Source organism: Typopeltis vanoorti, chromosome 20, assembly GCF_054136105.1.
Source record: "Typopeltis vanoorti isolate ZY-2024b chromosome 20, IOZ_Tvanoo_1.0, whole genome shotgun sequence".
Taxonomy (NCBI): Eukaryota; Metazoa; Arthropoda; class Arachnida; order Uropygi; family Thelyphonidae; genus Typopeltis; species Typopeltis vanoorti.
The window spans coordinates 88836838-88858518 of record NC_143568.1 but is presented as its reverse complement, the minus strand read 5'-3'; the positions used below and the strand labels follow the sequence as shown (position 1 = coordinate 88858518).

The 21681-nt window shown below is 38.1% G+C and overlaps 1 protein-coding gene across 1 annotated transcript in view; it reads right to left on the bottom strand.

Moving 5' to 3' along the window:
• The window catches only part of LOC150095635 (dynein axonemal heavy chain 8-like), a 2108518-nt gene that overhangs the window by 729832 nt on the left and 1357005 nt on the right, over positions 1-21681 (bottom strand). The window contains exons 60-61 of the mRNA XM_090409931.1: positions 16593-16808; positions 8004-8141 (exon numbers count right to left, since the gene is read on the bottom strand). Coding sequence (XP_090266057.1) covers positions 8004-8141; positions 16593-16808 — 354 coding nt within the window. The remainder of the gene's footprint in view (positions 1-8003; positions 8142-16592; positions 16809-21681) is intronic.

Below are 21681 nucleotides of genomic sequence, written 5' to 3'. Positions count from 1 at the left end.
ATACAATATACTGGCAAAAACAATCAGTATTGGAAACATACAAACTGTAATAGATAAAAGAACTAAAGTTCTAGTTTGGTCCTTTCTGATGTTGGAGGAGTGTGAAGAAGAATAACTTTAAACTGGTTGGGTTGGGTTGGAGCCAGCATTAAAATGACTTTTTCTCAAAATTTAGGTAAATTAATGCACTCATACATGTTGAGGATTGAAGGAAGAGTTTCATCACTGCCACTACTGACTCTAAAAATGATCTTGCCGACTTACAATGGTTTCTGTGTAGCACTATCATGTTCTCTCATTTAATCCTGTGGAAATAGTATGGTATGGCAGTTCTCACTTGTCATAATAATGGTAGCAAACATATTTCTTTTGTTTTTGAACATGGATATTTATAGATCCTGTTGTCTATCCAAAGTATGCCAAGTTATGGGTGTAGGAGAAATTCATACACCTTCATCTGCTCAATAAAAGACAACAGTATCCCTCAGTTCTCTTTCTAATCCAAGAGCAGCTTGTTCGTGTAACTTGACACACTATGGACAGATGCGAAGAACTGTTAACACCTACCCAGAAAATGCAAGAAATACACTCATTACAATCACAATGACAGCTCAGGATGGCGGTGTTTTGGACATTCTTTTACACCCAATCTGATGAAAGGAAGTTATTATTGCCATATAGAAGTTGTTACAAGTTGGGAAAAACTGTTCTTATTATCAATAGCAGATATGAAATTTTGCTCTAATATCAACAAGTATGGCTGCATTATAATTATTATTTCCTGATCACCATGGAGTCACGACTCATCATGAGAGGTCAACACAAAGTCTATCATATCACACCTTAAACTCATTGATTGTTTGCATGTTCATCACGCTCTCAGACAATGCATTACATATCCATATCACCCTCCATGCAGAGAAACTTACTTCTTACCCTTTTACTCACCACTCCCTTTTGCAAATTTCAGGGATGGCCCGCTGTCCTTGCTCCTTCCCTTCATTCTGCAATATGAAAAATCTCCTCAGTGTTAAAATTATAATAACCCTTCAATAGCTTAAAGGTATTGATCATATTCCCCCCCCCCCTCCTTTGTCTTCTATCCACCAAACTGCAGTCTGTTCCTCATAATCAACATAACACATTTCATTTTTGTTATGTCACTGCACCCCTTTCCAAGATTGCATTATCCCTTTCAAATTTTGATGACCAGATCTGAGCACAGAAATCCAGATGTGGTCTGATCTAAGCTTTAGACAAGGGAACTACCACACTTTTAACTCTTGCAGTCAATGTCCTCCTCAACATTGTAGCAATTATTATTATTATTAAGTGACACCTCCAGGAAGTCCAAAGACTCATCGAGGGAGAGTGTGCCAACAGCATTGAACAATTGATCCTCTCCACTTCAAACTACTAACTGCACTCAAACTTGCTTAACTTTTTGAGTGAACCATTAGTAGCAAATGCTCTACCGATCGACCAACCTTTGCTGGATCTTCTGGAATATGTTTTCAGAACTTCAAATCTCTATCCATAATCACCTCAAGAACCCTTGCTTCCTCCACCATTTCCAGCATAACCCGACAAAGTGAAATATCTCTGGATCCCAAATTTTAAAACCTTACATTTAGTTGCATTAAACTGATATCCTGATTTGTTTGTCCAACTTTTAAGCTGAAACATTAGCAATATTACTAATAACCCTCCTAAGCTACAGATTATCTGCAAGCAACTGAAAATCTCCCTGTAGTCCTGTGACAATATCATTGATATAAAGATTGAACAGCAATGGTCCCAGCACTGAACTCTGTGGAACTCCATTTATAACCTTTCTATTCCCTGATACTGCTCTCCAATCTACAACTCTCCGATATCTACCAGAGAGCCAATCACCAATCCACTGACCTGAAATCCAAACCAATATGTTGCAATTGAAAATCAACTCGTCATGTGGCACCCTGTCAAATGCTTCTGAAAAAAAAAAAAAAAAAAAAAAAAAAATGACAGTGTATGCTTAACCCTCATCCATTGCTGTTGTTACTCTGTTGTAAAAGATTACCAGATTATTAAAACAAGAGCACCCTTTAACAAATCCATGCTTGCTTGTATAAATAATATTGTCCTCATCTATCCAATTCTGTATGCAAGCTCTTACCAATATCACCAAAATTTTAACAACTATAGAAGAAATATAAACAGGCTTACAGTTTGATACCTCCATTCTAGTGCTACCCTTATGCAATGGTACTATCTTACCCTCCTTCCACTCTCCAGGAACCTGCCTTATTGCAAGATGTTCATCAAACACACAAGCTAATGGCACAGTCAGTTACATGGCACATTCCCATAAAACCCATGGTGAAATTCCATTTAGTCCCCCTGCCTTACTGACATTTAGCATACTCAGTATTTGGAATACATCCTCTTCCTTCACTTCTAACACTTCATCACTCGTGTTGTTTATTTTTTAACGGTATATATTAGAACACATAATAATAAGTAAATAATTATTTATTAACTTATTGATGATATTTCGCTGGTGTTATAATTATAACCAGCATCTTCAGAGAACAAAAACACAGTTTGTCACAATATGCGAGACTATAACAACATGGTGCAAACAACGGACTAGTTAAACAAAATTGTAGCAGCAACACAAAGACTAGAGTCCTGACTTTGGCCCCCTCTATCAGAAAAAAAAATGTAGCTATCACTGTATTGATTGCTAGTTTTTCTAGGTTTTCTATGTAAAAGTTGGCTCGGGGGGGGGGGGGTAGCCCTGGGACAGCCATGGGCTCTCCCCTTTCCCCCCAGCCAACGTTTATATAGAACACCTGGAAAAACTAGCAATCAATACAGCCACTCTCAAATCAACACTTTGGCTATGCTATGTTGACGATGAGCTTGCTATTTGGCCACATGGCCCAGAGACATTGGAAACATTCTTAGCGCATTTAAATAGCCAACATCCAAAAATCCACTTTACAATGGAACTGGAAGCTAATAACTGTTTGCCCTTCCTGAATACACTTATCACACGTTTTCCAGATGCTTCCTTATCATTTTCAGTTTTTAGAAAACCCACACATACAGGAAGATATTTACACAACAATCACACCATCACCCTTCTCAGCAATATGGCATTTTAAAAATGCTACAGAGCGAGAGCAATCTGTTCCAATGACAATGCTCTTGTGGCTGAACTGGCTCACTTATGCCACACCTTCTTGGCCAATGGCTATAATCCCCATAAGATAAACAAAATACTAAACGCTCCTAAGAAATCCCTCCCACTATCCGCCACAGAGAACTACAACAAAACAGTCACCATCCCATACATTAAAGGCACATCCGAAAAAATTTCTAGAATTCTTAATAAACATGAACTATGCTCCACATTCAGACCGTGTGGCAAATTAGCAACCCTCATCCACTCACAAAAGAACAGCATTCCCCCTTTATCACATCCAGGAGTCTATGAAGTACCCTGCTCATGTAATCAAGCCTACTATGGTCAAACAGGAAGAACTGTGAACATCCGCATCAATGAACACAAAAGATACATCTGGCATTATCACTATGGCAATTCAGGCCTAGCAGACCATGCTCTGGATACTCCTGCACACAAGATCAACTGAAAGAACACAAAAGTACTGCACAGAAGCTCTTGCAAGTGAAAGATTGTTCTTAGAGGCAACAGAAGCCCTGAAACACACTCTAAATCTCAACAAATATTGTATAAATTTGCCTAAAATCTGGGAGACAGTCATCTTAAGAAAAAACTAGTACCATTTTTTTTTTTTTTTTCCTGTTTAGGACTCTACTCTAGTCTCACGTGATAGCTACATTTTTTTTTCCATAAAGAGGGCGCCAAAGTCAGGACTCTAGTCTTTGTGTTGCTGCTACAATTTTGTTTAACTAGTCCGTTGTTTACACCATGTTGTTTAAGTTAATAAATAATTATTTACTTATTATTCTGTGTTCTAATATATACCATTAAAAAATAAACAACATGTACGATGAACACATAAGTCGGTCCACACTTCATCACTCATTATCCTTCTAGGAATATAGCTTACCAAACTAGGATGAACCACTCTAATTAAGTGATCATTAAATAGTTCAACTATGTCATCTGCTGTGGTCACCCAATTCCAATCTTCACCCAGCACGATAATAATTTTTCCTTCTACTCACAACACAGTGAAAAAACTCCTTGGGATTCTTGGATGGCAGTTGCTTCTCATATTCTAATGTTTCTCTTCTTACAATACTAGTCACTTTCCAAGCCCGAGCCCTATATTCCTCATGCAATTGTTCTCCACCACCCTCATTGCATTCATTCCATAATCTCTTTTTTTCATCTGCAATTTTATCCTCCAAGTCAGGAGTATATGGTGACTCTCAGCAATGGGGAACAAGTATGAAATATCAGTCACAATCAGATCCTCTGATGCTATCCAAAGGATTTTAATCCTTCGCATTAAAATCCAAAACTCTTGATCTTAGTGCTTCCTCTTCTTCATGCTGCCTAAGACAGTTGTCCCTCAAGAAATCTAAAAATGCAGTTCCCTTATTGCTGCATGCTGGCTACTTTTGCCATTTAATTTATATCACTAAAGTTGAAGTCCCCCATAATGATCACTCGCTTTGCACTTGCCAAACTATTTTCCCCAAACATTTCCTGCTTATCACCAATTATATTCCTTTGTCTGTAGCCACATTCCACAAAATATCATGTCATATAAACATCTATCTCACCTCATATACTCTCAAAGCCATTAGTGTTATCTTCACTATAGTTCTCCACCATAAGAGGGCATAATTCATCTCTTATCATGAATAACACTTCAACACCACATTTATCCTCCCTATCGTATCAAAATATGCTATGCACTTCGATTTGCCAGCCTGGTTGGCTGAGTGGTTAAAGTTTCTGCTCTCCAGTCAAAAGGCTGTGGGTTTGAATCCTGCCATGAGCATGGATGTTTGTGATTGTAGGTGAAAATATTAGTAGTAGGTGGCCAGTAGATGCCGCTGGTGTAGGCAATGATGGTAGTTGCAGTTCGCTGTAGATTGAGTGGTGGAGGCAGAGGGTTGTGGAGTGGGTGCCCTTCCTCGATGGGTCTTTGGACTCCTTGGAGGTGTCACGTAATAATAATTAAAATAATTTAAAATTTTTTTATTGCTGTTAGAACATCCTCCTCAGTTAACCAAGTCTCACTGATACCAGCATTGTTTGGAGAGACTGAATCAATCAATGCCACAAACTCATTCCCTTTATTTATAATGCTCCTAGCATTTGTATACAGAAAAACCAGTGCACTGCCAGTATTCTTATAACCATTATTACTCTCCCTCATACTTCATCTGGCTCTAGTGTACCCCTCTAATTTCTCAAGTCATTAGCCTCACATGAGGCTATCCCTGCTACATTTCACTGTGCAATTCTAGTTTCCCTGTCTTGATACGCTCACTTGTCCAGAAAACAACAGTCTCTCCAAATGGCTGAACTCTTCTGAATTCAAATGTAATCCATCTCTTGCATATAACTCTAGTCTGTCCTCAAACAGATTCCTGCAGATTCCTACCATCATCATCCAGCATTATCATACCAAGGCAACATGCTTCCTACTTCCTCTTTCACATTTCTCCTGCACTGTCTCTAACATCAACCTCAAATCCCATGCTTCACATTTTATACTATCTCTCAGATTCTTCATCCCAATCATCTCTATCATCTCCTCCACATTTTCGCCCCTCTTCACTGAAAGTGTCACACTTTCTACCATTCCCCTGGGCAAGCACTCCTCTGGTACTATACCTGCATGTCCCGAATCATTGAATCTCGATACATGATGTTCCTAACAGATTCATTCATCCTTCTCTCACTGGCATCATTGACTCTTACAGCTTTCCATCTCTCTCTCTCTTTTCTCTCCCTCCTCCCTCTCGTCTTCCTATTCCTTGTTTTCACATTCTCTTGAATTCTGCAATTTCCTCTCTTCTGCTGTCCCTCCTTTCTCTCTGCTGCCTTGCTTCTACTTTCTCATGAATTTCTGGAATTTCCACTCTTCCCCTGTCTCTCCCTTGCTCTCTGATGTTGTTTTCTTACACCTACTATCATTCTTCTTGCACTGGCCAACCTCTCTATCCTCCTAATATCTTCATTCACCCTCTTCAACTCAGTCTGCATTTCTTCAATCTAAGTTCTCAGAAGTTCTGTTTCTCTCTTACACATCCTGCTTTCAATTTGGGAGAGTTATTTTAACACCAACTCTAACCAGGTGTAAACTTTTTTTTGATTTTCCCAACATAAAAAGGCTCCAAGTGCCTTTGTAGCATGACAGGATGTTTGTTCTCTGAATATGTTGGTTTGAAATCCAACAAAATATTAGCTAGTTAATAAATTACTTATTTATTTTGTTCTTGGTGTTATGAATACCATCAAATATAAAATGAATCTTTGATGTCTGCTCATTAGCCATCCTGCTATTCAACTGTTTCTTATCTATGTCTCCGTTTGCTCCAGTTTAAGTTATGGAGTTCCTAGTTGTATTCTGTCAAATGTTCTTCACACCAGCAGTCACTTTATTTTAAAAAGTGAATAAATTAGCAAGGAAAAATACACTTTTAATAAAGCTGTGTTTCCATCACCAGCAGAATATCATATTCCAATCCACTAATTCCTAAAATATGTGGAAACATATTTCCAATATGTTTGTTACCAGTCCTGGGATACTGAATGGGGTATAATTAGAACCTCTATCATGGAGCTTCCTTTATGCAAGGGAACTATTTTTCTCTTTTTCCCCTGTCTTGGGACCACATCAAAGTTAATGCTTAAATTAAAGAGGTTGGTTAGAGGCACTGCTAATTCTTTTTTTTTCACATCTGAAATACAGGAAGAAAATGCAAATTACCAGTACTTATGCTATGACCAATTCCCATCTAAAAAAATATGCATTTTTAAACTGAACCACTGGTGAGTGCTTGGAAAAGAAATTTCATTTATTTGCACTTTTGTTTCTGTTCTGATAAGTACAAATGCAGAAAATTTAAATCAGTTAAAACTTAACAATGTTCTTATGAGCATTTCAAAGTGATTTCAAATGTTCAAAGAGGAATATGACAGGTAGTACTGTACGAATGGTAATTAGTGCTTGGTGAAATGTTTAGTGGGTCTCCAATGATGAAGCTTAATGCTACATATAGATGCCTGTGAAATAATAATCTCTAGATGTCAGAATGTTAGTTACATATAGCTGGATATCACTGCAACTAGTAAGGTTATAAATGCCTCAATCAATTTCTTCCATGATTTGCAAACTAGGTATTTTCTTTTGTGCTTCTTTACTCAGCTGATGCAATGAAAGATTGATTACAATTTGTCCTGGAGACAGATAAGCTACATATCCTTTTGCTAAATTATTAAATTTTCTCTGGAGACATTAGAGAGAATCATTCAAAGTATGACATTCTGTGTGTGTGTGTGTGTGTGTTCAAGCCTTGAACACACACACACACACACACACACACACACATATAAGATATGTGTGTGTATAAGATAGCACTGTTAATGTTGACTAATATGAATGGCATGCATTTGCTCCCATATCAGTATAAACAATAGTAGTGTAAACTAGCAGCCAGATAGTACATGGCCCAAATTTGTCAGTAACAAGTCAGGAAGTGACAGATTTTTGACTTGTTCGGAGAATTATAAATCTCATAATTCTGTTGCCACATACTCTGAGAGTTCATGACTGTAAGGGAGTCCAAGTAGTGGCATCTGAGCAATGGAACTGATTGCTGTCTGTATGAGTATGATGTTCAAGCATCTATCTCCTCTCACCACATGTCCTCACTCTTTCCTTTTAGTTCATTGTTGGATGAAAGGAAATGAAACAATGACAGTGACACTGTGATCAAAATAAATCATCAAAATCTATCATATAAATGATGGCATATACAATATTAAAAAATTAATGTAAACATACCTTTTTTTCTATATTAGCATCATCAAGCTTCTTCTGAACCTCTTGAAGTTCTAATGCCTTCTCTTTTAATATACTCAAAGCTTTGTTCAAATCTCTGTTTGCAGCAGCAGCTTTCTTTTCTTGTTCAGCAAGATTTGCCTGAAAAACCAAATCACTAAATCTCTTTGTCTCTCTCTCTCTCTCTCTCTCTCACACACACACACACACACACACACACACACACACACACACACACTGGTGCTGCACACTAAAAAGTGTGCAGCACCAGTTAGAGAGTGTTTTGCACTATATTGAGGTCTCATCAATACATAGATATAAAAGGAAGTGTACTTTGCATTATTGGGTGCTAAGACAATTGATGTGAAGTCAACAGCCTATATATAAAAAAAGACTAGTCATGAAGATACTTTGCATGCAAACTTTGTTTGCTGACTCTTGGGTAAGAATTAAAATAAGAATAGGGTTTCTTGTCAAGTGTAATATACACCCTCTATCCAAAAAGAAACCGAACTTTTCGAAAATAGAAGAAACTAGTGGTGCCACCTGTTGTATCTTTTTGTTGTCGAAAGTGCCTACCTTCATTAGTGTCGTGTCAACTCTTTATGACATTTGTTTCATTAGAAGCCGAGTTATAGTGCCAAGAGTGACAGTGTGTTTTGACGAACGGTCGGTAGTGATGATATTCATGCCATACGTGACAAATTCTCGCTATCAATTGCTTCAAAACTTCAAGATAAAACTCACCATTGACCGTTTGGCCAGGCAGAACGAATTCTTTGTGGATAATGCCCTTAGAATCATAGAAACAAATCAGCATTGTCTTTACTTTTGACTTCTCCATGCAACTTTGTTACGGATGATCCTCTTCTGATGGTCTCCACTCAGCACTCTGGCACTGTGTTTCGGGCTCATACTCAAAGCACCACGTTTCGTCACCAGTAACAATTGTTTCAAGGAAGTTTGAGTCCTTACAAGTGATTTTAATGAGGTCCTTGCAGTGTTCAATTCGATACTTTTTTTGGTCATTGGTCAACTTGCAGAGAACAAATCACGAATTCAATTTACGAAGGCCCAAAACTCTTGGTCAAAATGTTGTGCATAGTTGATTTGGGAATTCCCAATTCATCTTCAATCAATGTCATGGACGATTTCGGGTTTTCTTTGATGAAATCACGCACTTTTTTGGATGTTAACTTCGCTCAGTCCAGTTTTTGGATGGCCCGGCTTTTCGTCGTCCTCAAGCGTCTCATGACCACTTAAACCACTCATAAACTTGAGTACGGCATACGGTGATGAATGCTTATAAATTCATCACCATATGCTTTTTGAAGCATTTGATGTATTTTGGTAAAACTATTACCAAGTTTAACACAAAAGTCAATCGCAACTCTCTGCTTGAAACTCATTTTCCGACCTTTCCTCAAAACATACTGTCAATCTGGCACTATAACTCGGTCTCTAATGAAACAAATGTCATAAACAGTTGACATAACATTAATGAAGGTTGCTGCTTTCAACAACAAAATGATACAACAGGTGGCGCCGGTAGTTTCTTCTATTTTCGAAAAGTTCAGTTTCTTTTTGGACAGAAGGTGTACTTTATGACTATGGAAAAATATTTCATTCAACCTCCTGTGATAGTGAGTGAGACTATGTGAATAATATGATGATACACCATTTCACTACTTTTATATGGTAATATATAGGATCTGCAGTGATTCAAAGTAGGTCATTTCCTGGGTCTTGCTCCACTGATGTGGAGTACATTTTGCTGATAGTTAACAGCTAATGCCTTCTGACATGTATCATTTCTTTAATTTTTGAAGTACTAACACTGAACTTTTAACTATGTATTTGTTGTTTCATACTAACGTTGCTGATGCTAATGGCATAAATATTGCTCATTAGTGCGCATGGGATTAACTTAACCACAAGGCTATAATTTGCATCTACTTTATTTCTGCATATAGTGCACCTATACTGCAGGATTATTTTTTACATTTGATAGTGGTTCCTACCACAGAATCTTTTTACTTTCAGTTATTTGACCAAATGCTTATTATTTTCAAATGCAGTGTCTAACTGTTGAGCACAGCTATGGTTACAATTACCCCTAGAACAAGAACTCTAGGAATAGAGGTGCTGAGATGCAAAGAGCTGAAATTTTTATCACTAAAGTGTAAATTTTATCTGCTCCTTAAATATCTTTTAGGGAGTAAATAAAGTGGATAAATCAGGCAGGAGTTACATGGATGAATAGCATCATTAAGCAGCAGTTACAAAAAAAGAAAAAATTTCTGGAAATAATATAAATATACCAGTATTTGTATTATTATTATTGTAGCAACTTCCATGGAGTCGGCAGACTCATCATGGGAGGTTCATTGAACTGACAATATATCCATCATATAGAATCCTAAAATCTCTAACACTTCTTTCATTAACAACACATTCTGGTAATGAGTACCATTCACTGACAATTTTCCATGTAAAAAACCTACTCCTCAAGCCCCTCTTCACCACATTCTTACATAACTTCCAGGGAAGGTATCTGGGTTCTTACCTTTTCACCTTCTACTCTTTTTAAAATCTCCTCTGGATTAATTTGGTAAACTCTTTTCACTAACTTAAATGTCTCTATCATATCATCTCTTTTCCTTTGATCCACCAAACTCGGCAATCAACATTTCTTCAATCTCTCTCCATAGCCAGCATTCCAAAGTCCTGATATGGTCTTAGTCGCTCGTCTCTGGATCCTCTCCAATGTTTCCACATCACACTGAAACCATGACCAAATTTGAGCACAACAGTACAAGTGTGGTCTGACCAGTGCATTATACAGTTGCACAACTACTTCCTGATTCCTACATGTTAGAAAATTTCTTATCATAGCAGCGTTACAATGTGCAGTCTTTGCCAAACTTGCAATATGCCCTCTGAACTTCAGTCTACTGTCAACCATCACTTCCAAATCTTGAATCTCATCCATTTCCTGCAGTACAATATGATCAATATAGTACACAGCCTTATATTGATCATATGAGGGATTTTAATTATGGTGATACAAATTGGAAGGAGGAAATATCACGTAGCAAAAAGGAAATGGAGTTCATACATCTTCTACGAGACCTGGTTACTGGTTCAGAGGATATATGCATAAGTAAGGTATCTTGTTACCTCCAACTGGTGAAGGCGATCATGTGAAGGCGATCATGTGGTACTGCAAAATCCTTGGATTTTTCTGTTAAGAAGGGTATATTCGGAACTACTGGTTAGGCAATTATAACAAGCTTTGGAGTGAGCTTGCAGCCATCCCATGGGAGAAGATATTGCAGGAGAAATATGTTAGCAGTGCATGGGATAAAATCAGCGGGTATCCGAGGAAAGCAATATCAGATTGTGTCCCCATGGTCACATGATTGAAATAATCACCATCTCAGTCAGGAAGTCAAACAAGGCAGGTGTTAGATGGATGAGCAGTAGTATCAAGCTTGACCTGCAAAAAAAGAAAATGTTATGTAGAATTTACAAGAAAGGCGATCAGTACACCCATGAGCAGTACCAGAGTAACTTTCTGGTAACTTTTTAGCTGGTAACTTTCCTATCTTTCGCTCAAGATAGGAAAGTTACCAGCATAGTAAGAAAAGCTAAATCAGATTATGAGAAGACCTTAGCCAAAGAGATCAAGGGTAATCCCAAAGAGTTCTTCCGCTATGTGGCAAGTAAAAGGAAGAATGACTTTGGAAGGATAACATTAGTGGGTGCTGATGGTATTGAGGTGACAAAATCAGATGTAATAGTCAAGTTACTGAGTGATCACTTTTCAAAAGTCTATCACACAAGTGAGGATATCTCTGTACCTGTAGCAATAACTAATGTGAGAATTGAAGCTAAGAAAATTTATATGAAAACACTGTGTAGGCTTAGATGGAATATCAGCTCGGGTGTTGTGTGAATGTCGAAATGAATTGTCAACCCCTCTTACTTGGATATTTAATTTAAGTTTGAACTCTGGTATGGTCCCTAGGGAGTGGAAGTTAGGTAAAGTGGTTCCTTTGCATAAGGATGGCTCTAAAACTGCGGTAGTTAATTACAGACCAATCACCATCTCAGGAGTAGTCGTAAAAGTATTGGAAAAGTTGGTTAAAGACAAAATTCAAGAATGGGTGGATCAGGATATGATACTCTATAGAGGCCAACATGGTTTTGTTAAAGGTAAATCCTGCCTTAGCAATCTATTAACTTTTCATAACAGAATGACATCTGAGTTGGACATAGGAACTGGCTACACAGTGGTACTACTGGATTTTTCTAAGGCTTTTGACAGGATACCCCATGGAACACTGTTACGTAAATTGGAGCAGATGGGAATGGACACTAAATTGGTGATATGGATAGGAGAATGGCTCAGGGAGAGATACCAGAAGGTAGTGTATGGAGGAGCCAAGTCTGGGATGAGGCAGGTGACCAGTGGTGTGCCTCAGGGCTCTGTACTTGGGCCATTGTTGTTTAATTGCTATATATAAATGATATAGGAAATGGCTTACAGGGAGATATTCAGTTGTTTGCTGATGATGCAAAGTTGGGTAGCACAATAAAAAATCAAGCTGATGTTGAAAGTTTGCAGGATGATTTAAATAAGCTGCTAGAATGGGCAAAAGGTAATGGATGTCAGTTCAATGTGGAAAGTGGAAAGTCATGTATTTTGGGATTAAAAGATTACCAGCTGTGTACTATATTGATGGAACAGTACTCGATTGATGAGGCTAGGGACTTAGGGGTGTTGGTAGATAGGGAGATGAAGTTCAGAGGACACGTTGCTAAGGTGCCCAAGATTGCACATAGGATTACTTGGTTGTTGAGGAACACACTGACATCCGGAGATAAAGAGATTATTATTCCCCATTATAAAGCATTGATACTTCCACATTTGGATTACTGTGCTCAGGTCTGGTCACCTGGATTCCTTGGAGATAAGGAGGCTGTGGAGAGGGTTCAGAGAAGAGTGACTAAGTTGGTAAGTGATGTAAAAAATGCTCTCTACATTGATAGATTGAGAGCTTGTGGATTGCAGAGGTTGGTTGGTAGGCGGAGAAGATTGGGTATGATAGAAACATTTAAATTACTATAAGGTTTTTATAGGATTGATGCAGGGGAAATGTTTCAGCTGTGTGATAGCGATGGAAGAACAAGAGGTCATCCCTGGAAATTAAAGAAGAGCGTGGTTAACAAGGGTGTCAGAACAAGGTTTTTTGCCTGGAGGGTGGTGAACGAGTGGAATTCATTGCCTGACTTAGTTGTGAGCTCTTCATCTGTAAATGAATTCAAGAAGAGATATGACAAATATTGTTTTGCTAGTTTGGGTCTCCTGCGATGAATCTACTGACTCCATGGAGATACCTGTAGTAATAATAATAATAATAGTAACTCAGTGGTAGTTCCACCCAGTGACAGGCGCACCCCTCCACCAAGAAGAACCCTCAGCAGTGGCTCTGCGCAATGGCAGGCCCATCCCACCACCAAGCAGAGATGCTCACATCTCAGGGAAAGCAACCACTTCAGCACAAAAGCACATCAGCGGGAGCCAGACCCAGAAGTGAAACTAAGATTGAAGTAATACAGAAGTCATATTTACATATGCAACAAGCCAAAAGGTGTAGCACCTTATTACTAAAATACTCTGGATTAGTTGTTGTTTCATAGTTGTTGAAAGTTCTTTCACTTGGTTAAACTATAAAATAAAGATACCAAGAAATTATATTCTGGGTTTAATCCAAGATTCCTTTATCTAAGCAAACAAATTTTACTACTCTGTTTGCTTACACATGAAGCAACTTCACAATTGGGCATCTTGTATATAGAGGCTGATGACATCTCATCACTTGCCTCAGTATCCCATAATGCAAAACACCTATCACTGCAGATATGTATAATGCTATGCATTCTGGCAAGGATCATTATCCAGACCAATTTCACTATATAAGTGAAGGGAAGTTTCTAAAAACTCAGGCGATCCTCCAGATCACTCTAAACTCAGCAAGCGCAAGAGACCCAAAGGATCATTTTACTCAGCAGTGGTCTCACTCAGTGATAGGTCCACCCTGCCATGGAAAGTAACCCTCAGCTGTGGTTCTGTCCAAAGGCAGGCTCACTCCCACCACAATGGCAAAAACATGCCAATGAACAGGGCCACTCATATCTCAGCATGGCAACCACTTCAACACTAAATCACATCAGTGGGACCCAGACCCAAAAGTGATACCAAGGTAATGAAGAAGTCATATTTTCATATACAAGTAGCCAAAAGGTGTCATGTCTCTACTAAAATACTCTGGATTAGAGATAGTAATTGAAAGTTTTTCCTCTTGTTTATACTATAAATTAAATTAAAGATCAAAACCAGGTGACCCTTCCATAATGCATAGCATTATACATCTCCATAAGGATATGTGGTTTGCATTATGGGATATTAAGGCAAGTGATGTGAAATCATTAGCCTCTATATATGAGTTGCCGAGTCACGAAGTTAATTCACATGCAAACTTTGTTTGCTTACACTGGATAAAAGATTAAACCAATGCTATAATTTCTTGGCATCTTTAATTTATTGTACAACCAAGTGAAAAAACTTTCAACCTGGGTGAACAGAAATATTATTATTATCATCCCAAGATCTCTTGAGTCAAAAACACATCGCAGGAGGTCCTTTTTTCATATACAAAGCTCATCATACCATGACTTAAATACATTCAAATTTTTTGCAGACACTACACTCTCAGGCAATGCATTCCAATCAATCACAACTCTCTATGCAAAAAACCTGCACCAAGGGTGGCCAACCATTTATGTTCCATGCTCCAATTTTTTCACTTGCGAGTTCAGATCTGCCATACAACTCTTGTAGGCTTTAAAACTCCCTGTAAATGTTAGTATAGACATATTTAATATACACATGATACACTGATTTAATATAAAAATAAGACTTAATTTTCAATAAAGTACAATACTGCAAATGTTCACAAAGGATGAACAAATCACAACTATGTAGCCCATGAGTATCAATTGTAAACTGACTGACAAAAACCTATGACGCCCCAATATTGCTAATGCTTGGAGCCTCAGGATTAAACAAGAATGTGCAAATGATGTGCATGAAACATATAATCACTAAGTTATAGCTTTTTTTTTTTCTACAAATCGGCTTAGATAGGCTTAGTTTTTTATCATATTAGTTTTTTTTTATCATATATTTACAACCTGAATAAACCATATTTATTCAGGTTAAGCTGATTTTTGAGAAAAGCAACAGATTCTAAAAACAGACTTTCTCAAGCCTGTTTTTAGAATATTTGCTCATGGTGCATGGTGGTGTGTTTCCAATTCATTTTATGAGCTGAATTCAAAACATGATCTGCTAAGTCCGATTGACCATATTCATGATTGCAGATGAATTTTTTTTGTTCTTCTGTGCACGTAGTGGCTGATCTTCCTGTTTGTCCACAATATAGGGAACTATATATACACCAGGAACTGAGAGAGCAGAGAGATGGCTTTAGTGAAACGGATAAGGATAGCTAGTTTCAAGTGGGACTTGGAAGCTGTGCATAGGTTGTATTTCTTTAAAATTTTGACTATTTTTTCGGATGTGCCTTGGATGTAGGGAATGGCTAGAGTAACACTAAAATCCATCTGAAGAGAACATTGTGGACTGGGGAAAGGATTGATTAAATTTCTCTGCCAATCCTTCGAATCTCTTCTGGATGAAGAAAGGTGACATATTCATAGGTGTAAGAAGTTCTTCAGTTGAGTGTAGTATTAAAAAGATCAGTATGTTTACTGCTGTCTTTGATGTTCTTTTGCTTCACTCTTTTGTTTTCAGTTGATGTTTCAGTAGTTTATGGACAGGGTTGAGGCTTAAGGGGGGGCCCCTAATAAACCTGAGGATGAAAGTTGCCCATTATTAAAGTGAGTTTGATTCAACCCCAGTGGGGGGAGCTCTGGTGTTGATTCAACACCAGAGCTCCTCACTTACTATAGTCATATTTGGACAGCCAGTACTCAGTAAGCAATGCCTGAGTTCAGGAGTGAAATTCCAGAGCTACCCCTGATGCCATACTGGCATTGCAGAAAGACTTGGACCCTGTCCCTGAATCACTGGGAAATATACTTACTGCAACCTTAGACTGTTAACCCTTGCAAGTGAGCCCACTGGCCGATTGAACCTGGTAAGCCATTGATTACTGCCTATACTGCTGAAGCAGAGGCCAGCACAGTGTGAGATTACCATGATCCCCCCCCCCTGCTTTCAGATGTCCAATGGTTGCTCAGCATGGCAAACATGGGCAAGCCACTGGATCCCATTGATGGTGGTATGGGAGAGAATTGTTAAAAAGATTCAGGTAAAGTAGGTATAAATCCAAGTATAAATTTTAACTGCATAATTCTTTTCATGAAAGAAACTGTTAACAAAGTGTATTTAAAAGTGATATTTTAATGTAAACTTTAATTAGATATATTTTTATTGAGTACTTCCTCATACCAATAGTATATTCATATTTTTCAATTACAGAGAGAAAATGAAAAGCTTACCTTTAATGGTAACACCTCTTTGTTAACGTCATAGAAAACAGCCATAGATTTGGTCCAAGATAATAAACCTGCCACGTTGCCACAGACTTTCTTAGCATTTTCGAATTTATAATCCTCCATGTCAAAATATGGTTGCATAAATTCTACAGTTTCTTCATTAATGGTATCTTTGGGAAATTCTTGTAATTGAGAGAGAAAGCCACCACTACTCATTAACTATTATATAAATGAACACAGAATTAGCATATTTTATTTTCCTTCTTTATTTATTTTATTATCCTTCATACAAAAAAATAAATAAATGAAATAATATTATTTATTAATCTTTGAGTTAATGAGTGATCATTGGAGGAGCTCGGGATACTGTAGAACTTTAAAATGAAATAAAGTCATTGGAGCTGTGTATTACAAGAATGTGCAAAGGAATTAGCATCTCATTCAGATAGCCACCTAATTAATATACTATCCATTCTCATACATCTAAAGCATGTACACCAACTTATCATGTGGTAAGTTATCAAATGCCTTTGCAAAGTCCAAGGTATCATTGACTATGATTCTCCCTTATCTAACACATTCATTAGTTCATCATAAAATTCAAGTACATTTGCAAAACAAGACCTATCCTTTAGAAATCCATGCTGACCATCATAAAGAATAAGAACGACACTAGCGACTCAAAGTGTCGTGAGAAGTAGCAGTGTGTAAAAAGAGCAACCTTTTGAGATAAGTTTTTGAAATAATTAATAGAATATAAGTGTGTGTGCATGAGTAAGAGTTGCTATAAAAGTTGTGCGCTTGCAGTGTTAATAGTGTGTGATATTTTTTTGTTTAAGTTTATTTACAAATTCTTTGAAATTAGAGCTCAGCATGGTAACTGGTGAAGGAAAGATGGTGGCGGCTTTGTCCATGCAGAAATTCAATTTTGATGTCAGTACCACTGGAGAGTGAAGTGAGGTGGGCACTGCAAAGCTATCCAGTCGGAATTAAAGAAAGAAAGCACCAGGAGGAGATGGAATACTCATTGAGCTGCTCAAAGCCCTGGGAGAATAGGCAGTTAAAATTTTAACAGCTCTATGTCAGCGAATTTGGATCACAACTACATGGCCTAGTGAATGGAAAAAATCAGTTTATATACCTTTACCGAAGAAACACGATGGAAGAGCGTGCGAAAATTACAGAACTATAGCATTGATTTCTCATGTAAGTAAAGTCTTACTTAAGATCATTCAGAAAAGACTGGAACCATTCATGAAGAGAGAAATGCCAGATGAACAGGCAGGATTTTGAAAAGGCAGAGGAACAAGAGATCATATCACCAATGTGAGATGGATAATAGAAAGAACACAGGAATATCACAAGAATGTCTACCTTTGTTTCCTTGACTATAGCAAGGCTTTTAGCTCTGTAGATCATGTGAAACTGTGGAATATGTTGAGAACAATGGGAGTCCCAGAGCATTTCATTATCCTTCTGAGGAATCTTTATTATAAACAAGAAGCTACTGTCTGAACAGATCTTGGAGAAACTGAGTATTTCACAATAGGTAAAGGGGTGCGACAAGGATGTATTTTATCTCCGTACCTGTTTAACTTGTACAGTGAATACATTTTAAGAATGGCAGGGCTGGAGGAGTCTTCAGTTGGAATTAAAATTGGAGGAAAAAATATTAATAATTTGAGGTATGCAGATGATACCACCTTGCTAGCAGAATGCAAAGAAGATTTGAAGGAACTTATTATGAAAGTTAAAGAAGAAAGTGATAAATATGGTCTTAAACTTAATCTCAAAAAGACAAAAGTAATGGCAACATGTGAACTTAATGATTTTGAAGTAGATGGGGAGAAAAAGGAAGCAGTTAACAATTTTGTGTTCCTAGGATCCCGAATTGATAAAGATGGTTATTGTACCGAAGAAGTTAGAAGAATATTATTACTCTGAAAAAAAGCAATGACAAATTTAAGCAAGATCTTTAAAGATATTAGCCTCACAACAAAAATCAGAATCGTGAAAGCAATGGTATTTCCTATGGTGCTATATGGATGTTAAAGTTGGACCCTGAGAAAGAGTGAATGAAGGATGATAGATGCATTTGAATTATGGGCTTGGAGATGCTTACTAAGAATACCATGGCCTGCAAAGCAAACCAATAAATCAGTGATAGACAGAATAAAGCCAGATTGCTCTCTTGAAGCTATGATCATCAAGCAAAAATTGTCAGGCTTCAGACATATCATGCGAGCAAATGGAGAAGATGATGATGCTTGCTAAAGTTGATGGAAGCAGGAGAAGAGGAAGACCATGAATTAGATGGGTGGATGGAGTTAAAGAAGCAACTGGAGTGCACTTGGAGGTTCTGAAAGACATGGTCAGGGACAGATCGGAATGGAGAGTGTATGTTCGCGGAGTTGGAAATGACTCGATGGATCAGAACACACAGATGTGAGGTGTGCTATGTGTATTCATTTAATTATAGAGATAAATTGTGGAAACAGTTTGTGAAGTGGGAAGAACAAGGCAAATGAAATGGTTGCATTAACTGAGTCTGTTCACACAAAAATTGTTGGAATAAGTGAGACATAATTGGATGAAGTTAACATCCTGACAGGAAAAGCGATGAAAGGGTACAATGTGTTTCGTGAGGACAGAAAGGGTAAAAAGGGAAGGAGAGTGCTACTGATAATAGAGAAAGAATTATGTCCATACAAAGTAGAGATTCAAGACAGAAATAGTGGTTTTGAGGCAGTATGGTGTGAGATACAGGTGAATAGAATGAAATACTTAGTTGCCCAAGTTCCGAAAATACTTCAGGCACAAACTTTGTTTGCTTACACTTGGATAAAGGATTAAACCAAGTATATAGTTTCTTGGTATCTTTAATTTATAATAAAACCAAGCGAAAAAACTTCCAACAACTTTCTCTAATCCAGAGCAATTTAATAATAATTGTGTGACTCCTTTTGGCAACTCGTATATGAAAATATGACTTCTACATTACTTCAACATTACTATCACCTGGAGATTGAGTGATATTAAAGCTTGTTTTTGCGACAGAAAAGTACTCAGTGAATTCGGTGATGTGATTTGATTGATATATAGAGGTAAGACTTTGATTTAGTTGCAATTTAGAAATTGTCCTGATTTCTAAAAGAAAATACGTTATTGGACTTTAACGGTAGCTATTGCAGAACAGCTAACTTGTGGAAAACTTTTCCAGTTGCATTCGATACAAAGGAGTGCATTTTGATTGAGATTCATGCAGCGATAAGTGAGGTTTCGCTACTAAATTTTCAGTTTTAGTAATCGACCAACCCCGAATCAAAACCTACTAGTCGTAACTATGACTGACATAGATACTGACACCCTGATAGAAACACTAAACAAAGGTCTGGCTCTAAGCCCACTCAAAAAATTACTAAAAAAATTTGAAGTGGAATGGCCAGGTTATTTGAACCTGTACTCCACAACCAGAGATGATGAGGAAAGTGAGGATTCTGCTAATACAGAGGAAAAATTGAATTTGGTGGTCTCCAATCCCCCCCCCCCCCCCGGATCAAGGAGAGTCCCACCCGCAGAAAAAACGCAAAACTCAGTCGACAGAACCACATACAGATGAAGGTATGGAGGAAGATGGACACAACTCTGACCCTCCTACCTCCACTAAAGAGAAATTGCCTCCAATTATCTTTTAAGAGAAAAGAATAGGTGGACAGAACTATGGGCCACTATGACTAGTCAACAGATAGCATACTCTACTGCAAAGAATTTAGACGATGGTATTAAAATCCAACCTGCCACTATAATGGACTACTGCAGACTCACAAAGGAGCTGGACAATAAAGGTGTACAATATCATACCTTCACCCTTGACTCCGAGAGGAGCCTGAAGGTGGTTCTCCGTGGAGTATCAGAGCACATACAAACAGAAGACATAGCCGTCGATCTCAGCTACCAAGAACTACCACCCATCAAGGTCAGCAGGATGACCAGAGCAGACAAAAGTCCGATGTCACTCATCTTAGTAGAGATTCACCAGGCATATAAAAACATATATGACCTAACTTCAATTTGTGGGCTAAAAATCAGCCCAGAACCGCTAAGGAAAAGACCCTCATCAGGACAGTGCCACAGGTGCCAAAAATATGGTCATGCTCAGAGATTGTGTAAAGCGGAATACAAATGTTTAAAATGTGGAGAGGGCCACCCCACATATACTTGCACTAAGCCAAAATCCACCCTGGCTAAATGTGCAAACTGTGGGGGCCCGCATCCAGCAAACTACAAAGGATGTATACAACACCCAAAAAACAGACAATCTGCTTCCTCTACTAATCTACAAAAACCAGCAGCAGTAGCTCCAACTCCTCAATCCTCCAGAGGGCGACAAAACACGATACAAAACCAAATGCCGCAACCAGAAGCCCGGATCGAAGCAAACCTCAATCGGCAGACAAAGTCCTATGCAGAAGTAGTCCGCTCAACAAAGACCACTCAGGAGCAATACAACCCAAATTTAGCAGCAGTCATCACAAACTCCCTTTCAAATGTGCTGCAAGATTTCAGCAAATCTAACCCCACATCCGACTCCAGAAAAAGATTTCTGCAAGAAACCCAATCCATCCTAGTAGCTCTCATAAATGCATAAAAATAAAAGCACTCCAGTTTCCCTACAGATCATTGCTTGGAACGCTAATGGACTTAAAAACAAGATTCTGGAACTCCAAGAGTTTGCACAACGATACAACCCAGACATCATCTTAATATACGAATCCCACTTAAGACCAGCAGACAACCCCAAAGTTAGAGGATACCTTCTCCACAGAAATGACAGAATAAACTACAGAGGAGGAGGCACCGCCATTTTCATAAAAAACCACATCGATCACCACTATGTAACTAGCCCCTCAACCAAAAATCTAGAGCTCACAGGAATAGTAGTACCCACTACCTCAACTGGGAAACTAACACTTTATGCAGCTTACAACCCTCCATCAAAGAATCTATTATATTCAGATCTAGATGCAGTCCTAGGCAATAATGATCAAGTCATCATTGCCGGTGATCTAAACGCGAAACACCCGGCATGGAA